The 5123-nt window shown below is 36.8% G+C and overlaps 1 protein-coding gene across 3 annotated transcripts in view; it reads left to right on the forward strand.

Moving 5' to 3' along the window:
• Positions 1–5123, forward strand: part of LOC107661559 (mitoguardin-2) — a 19830-nt gene that overhangs the window by 5011 nt on the left and 9696 nt on the right. For all 3 annotated transcript variants that reach the window (XM_016451195.1, XM_016451192.1, XM_016451194.1), the window contains exons 3-6: positions 390–597; positions 1479–1594; positions 1705–1819; positions 2673–2803. In XM_016451195.1, coding sequence (XP_016306681.1) covers positions 390–597; positions 1479–1594; positions 1705–1819; positions 2673–2803 — 570 coding nt within the window. The remainder of the gene's footprint in view (positions 1–389; positions 598–1478; positions 1595–1704; positions 1820–2672; positions 2804–5123) is intronic.

A 5123-nucleotide genomic window follows, 5' to 3' on the forward strand; every position in this document is an offset into this window, starting at 1 on the left:
AATCACAGCACACACTGGCCCAGCTAACCAATCACAGCACACACTGGCCCAGCTAACCAATCACAGCACATTACGTATTTCAGAAGGCGGGCCTTCATTTGATACAGGAACTATTCAAGCCGTTCATGCCAGACTGGGGAGAGAGGTGTTGTAATAATGTAAAATATGTGAAAAATCATGTGTTTTTCGAACAACCTAGTATGAGAGCCTGTTCTAGTACACCCCCAAAACAAAATCAAGACTTTGTAAAAGAGCATAATAGGACCCCTTTAAATAATAAATGCAAAGTGAAAACAGCTAATAAATGATTCCTGTTTTGTTCTCTCCTTTTCTTTTTTTGTCCTGTTCGGACATCCCTCATTTTTCCGTCATGTCTATCTTTCTCTCAGTCTATATTCTCTCAGCTGAAGATGAGCCCTAGTCTGAAGAAGGTGCTGTTCGCCACGGCTCTGGGCAGCGTGGCTCTGGCACTGACCGCGCATCAGTTAAAGAGACGGGGCAGGAAGAGGAAGCAGACGGTCAGTAAAGAAGCACAGAAACCTGTGGGCATCCCAGAACAGCTGCTCCGAACCAGCCGGCCGGCCTCGCTCAAGAGAGGTGAGCAGATTCACGTATTTTGATTTGAAAGAGGCTGTGCTATACAATAATGTAGTATTTTAATTTTTATTTAATTGTAAATAAAATATTATAATATACAACTGTGTATCTATGTATGTATGCATGTATGCATGCATGCATTTTTTTATCATATAAAAATATAATTTTAGTCAAGGTTTCTTGCATCCAAAACCATTGTAAATTAGATTTTTTTTAAATTAATCAATTAGGTGACTGAGTCAGTGTGCGTGTATTTACATTTTTTTAATGTCCATAATGTTATATTGTAAAATATTATAAATTAAAATTCTAATTTCATAAACATAAAGTAATATAAAATTATAATTGTAGTCAAGGTTTCTTGAAACAGTTGTAAATTAGTTTTTGTGACCATTTTCATGAAATTAATCATGCTACTTTGAGTGAATGTGAGAGTATTTAAAATTTTTTATGTCCCTCATTTTTGTATTATAATGCAAAATATGATAATATAAAATTATAATTTTATAAATATGAAATATATAAAATTATAGTTTTAGTTAATGTTTCTTGGAACAAAACGGCCATAAATTAGTTTTTGTGAAAAATTTCAAGAAATTAATCAGCTCATTTTGAGCAAATGTGAGAGTATTGTAATTATTTAATTTCCATAGTTATATTATAATATAAAATATTACAATATTAAATTCATATTTTATAAATATGAAATAAATGTCTATACATGTAATGTCCCATTTTAATTTTATATTCATGGAATTAGTTAAGCTATTTTAAGAATGTCTATATACTACATAAAAATCTTTCATTAAAAAAAAAATCCAGTTTTAATTGATAAATTACTCTATACAGTTATTTGTATTTGTTCATTTGTGTGTTTTCAGGGTCGGTTGCAGGGCGTCAGATGATGAGTCCCAGCACCCGCAGTAATGACACTCTCAGCGGCGTCTCGTCTCTCGCACAGAGCAAACACTCGAGCTCTTCACACAGCATCGCCTCTGTGTGTGAATCTCACAGCTACACACACTGTCTGCCTGTTTATTTATCAACGAACTCCTGTTAAAAGGCCTAACCATACATTTTTATCCATTTTGTTTGTGTCCACCTCAGATGCGAGTTCCCTCCTCTCCCAACCAATCAGTGAACACTGGGACGCTGTGGGAGGCGGAGCCAGTGGCAGAGGAGCCGGGAGAGGATACCAATGTGGAGAACCTCTATCTCATGGGTAATGTAGTTTACTATTGCGATCTGTTGTATCATCCATACTGCATTCTTTTTCACATGCTACACTACCATTCAAAGGTTTGGGGTTGGTAAGATTTTACTTTTTTGAAAGAAATTATTAATACTTTTATTCAGCAAGGATGCATTAAATTGATCAAAAGTGACATTAAAGACAATTATAATCTTTTAAGAGATTTTTATCTCACATAAATGCTGCTCTTTTTAACTTTCGTTTGCAAAAAAAAGTATCATGGTTTGTACAAAAATATTAGGCAGCATAACTGTTTTCAACATTGCTAATAATCAGATGTTTCTTGAGCAGAATGATTTCTGAAGGATCATGTGACACTGAAGACTGGATTAAAGATGTTGAAAATTCAGCTTTGATCACAGGAATAGATTACATTTTACAATATATTCAAACAGAAAACATTTTTTTCTTAAATTGTAATAATATTTAATATTTTTTAAGCAACACACTGTATTTTTTATTAAATAAATGAAGCCTTGGTGCACATAAGAGACTTATTAAACAAAAAAAAATCTTACTGACCCCGAACCTTTGAACAGTAGTGTATTTTAAAATGTAATTGTAATTTTTAAATATTAAAATATTGAAAGAATAATATATAAACAACAATAAACTCAAATATGAAAATGCATTTTAAAATATTACATTTTCCTTTAAAAATTCTATTTAAATTAAAAATGTCAAATTAAATTGAAAAATGTACATTTTAAATTGACCGTATCCAGCACAGAATGCAGTAAGTAGTATTTTCTGAATATAGCCTCCATAAGTGCAGAAATGTGTGCAGCTGATGTTGGTCTTCTTTCGTCTCTTCCACCTGCAGGGATGGAGCTGTTTGAGGAAGCCCTGCGCAAGTGGGAACTGGCTTTAAACATCAGACACAGAGCTCATTCCCGTGCATCTGGGTCAAACAGTCTCGCCCCGCAAGGATCAGAACTCATGGAGTGCTATTCGGTAAATATCTCTTACTCATAAGCATCAGAAGAATGGCAGGAGCTGCTAAATGCGACCCTGGATCACAAAACCAGTCATAAGTAGCACGTGTACTAGAGGCCTGCAAGCCCGATTTTTTTTTTTACAGATCGGGCTCGGGTCGGACTTGGGCTCATTTAGCTTATCTCCTTTTATTGTGCCCGTATACGCGCAGAGCACACTACTGTATGAAATATTGTTATATTGATTATATTATAAATATGCATATTATACATAGCCTATGCAATACGCAACGCATATACGCACGCATTAGCATTAGTGCTGTGTTCAAAATATCGATACGACGATGTATCGTCACAGAGATTTGACGATACGAGTATCGATACAGCTGGCCCTGTATCGATATTGTGGCACGTGTGCAGCAGTGGACCACGCTTAATTTTACAACGTTTAAAATTGAGTAGAAAAGTGCGAGGTTTCTAAAAAAGAATGAATAGAGCATCTGTTAATAATCTGGCCGCAGAGGAACACAACGGGGTTGCCTGATATAAAGAGATGTAAACCCCAAAACAGAGCTTCACACTTGCGCAATACGGAAATATCTGCTAAGTGTGCTACTTATCTTCGTCAACCTGGCAACCCTGTGCACACTCGCTCTCCCTCCACTGTGGATAAACGCGCTTGCTTTCTGAAAACAGCGGTTAGCTTGCAGTTTAGCGATCTCCACTTCAAGTCTATTCTCAGAAAAGTGTGATTCATCAACTGTTCATTTACGACACAGAGAGAGAGAGAGGCTGTGTATGTATGAATTACCACCGTTTTGCCGCGTTTCTCTATTAACAGTAAAGCTGTGGCTTTAATTCCTTTAGAAACAATGATGCTACCAGCTCCTTGTTGAGAAAGATAATGTAGGTCTTGAGCGATTAAGCTATTTACTTGATAAAACTGCGGGGCAGCGCTAAAAAGTTTGTTCCTGAATGTCTGAGTTCGGCCGCAACGTGATCTGTGTGGTGACTGCACTTATCAATTCTGCTGAGGTGAAATTCAGTGCAGTCATGTATCGTGATACGTATCGTATCGTGGCCTCTGTATCGTAATACGTATCGTATCATGACTTTGCTGGTGATACACAGCCCTAATTAGCATACAGGTGACAGCTGACCATGCAGAGCATCAGGGAGAAGTTGGAGCGTGGGGAGTTACTAAAAGTTCCCAATGCTTCGGGAAAAGCTGCATTTTGGAAGAGTTTTGATTTGATTACTACGGCAAACTGTGTCAATTGGTCATGTGCAGTGGAGAATCTGCAAACATATCCTTGCACATGACAGTACAAAAAACGCACGCAATAGGCTAAAGCGTGCCGCAAAGCCCCAGCAAAAGTAATTACCATGAATGTGTCGGGGGGGGAAATAGTAAGGAGATATTTGAATTATTTATTAATAAATTTGTGTTTTCTGAGTCCGTGTCGCAAAGATGAAGATGACGATCCTGTCTCGCCATCTCCTCATTGGACGCACCTTTAGAGAGAAATGCATTTTTATGGATTTTATAAAATCCGTTTCGGTTCATCATTGTGAAGCGCCCCTGGCCGATATTGCAGAAAGTGCATCCTGTATTTATCCTTTATTTTATAAAAGCACAATGTTTTGTTGATACTGTGAGTGCACACAAATAAAAGTAGACCCTTTACAGTTCCGAATTATGCATTATTCTTACTTTTAGGAGCAAAAATGACAGCGTAGGCTATTTTAAGTTGTTTCCACTGAAAAAAATAAATAAATGCAAGTGATTGCGCTGGTGCCTCCATGTCCTGCAAAAAATTGATCATCAACTCACTGTCTGCCGCTGGCCGCTGGCCGCTTGGTCTTTACTTTAAAAAACAAAAACCAAAAACTTATTTAACGAACAAAAAATGCTCCAAACGTTTTTCTAAATTAACTTTATAAAAAACGAAACGAAATATAGCCTAATCACTTTGCCCTTGGGCTCATTGGCTGCAGCTGCCATTTCAAACGTTTTTTTAAATTAACAATAAAAAAACGGAACGAAATATAATCACTTTGCCATTACATACAAAACTGAACTGTTTTAATAGCTGAAACAGTAGTATAAGCTGTTTAAGCTGTTTGGGGGAAAAAAAGACGGACAGGCTCGGGCCAGTAATTCTGATGAGCTGTCGGACACGGGCGACACGGGCCCCTATATTTGAGGCCCTTGCAGGGCTCTAACGTGTACATATTTGTAGCAATAGCCAACAATACATTGTATGGGTCAAAATTAACGATTTTTCTTTTATGCCAAAAATCATAAGGATATTAAGTAAAGATCATGTTCCATGAAG

This window comes from Sinocyclocheilus anshuiensis, unplaced genomic scaffold, assembly GCF_001515605.1.
Source record: "Sinocyclocheilus anshuiensis isolate Anshui unplaced genomic scaffold, SAMN03320099.WGS_v1.1 scaffold1425, whole genome shotgun sequence".
Lineage (NCBI taxonomy): Eukaryota > Metazoa > Chordata > Actinopteri > Cypriniformes > Cyprinidae > Sinocyclocheilus > Sinocyclocheilus anshuiensis.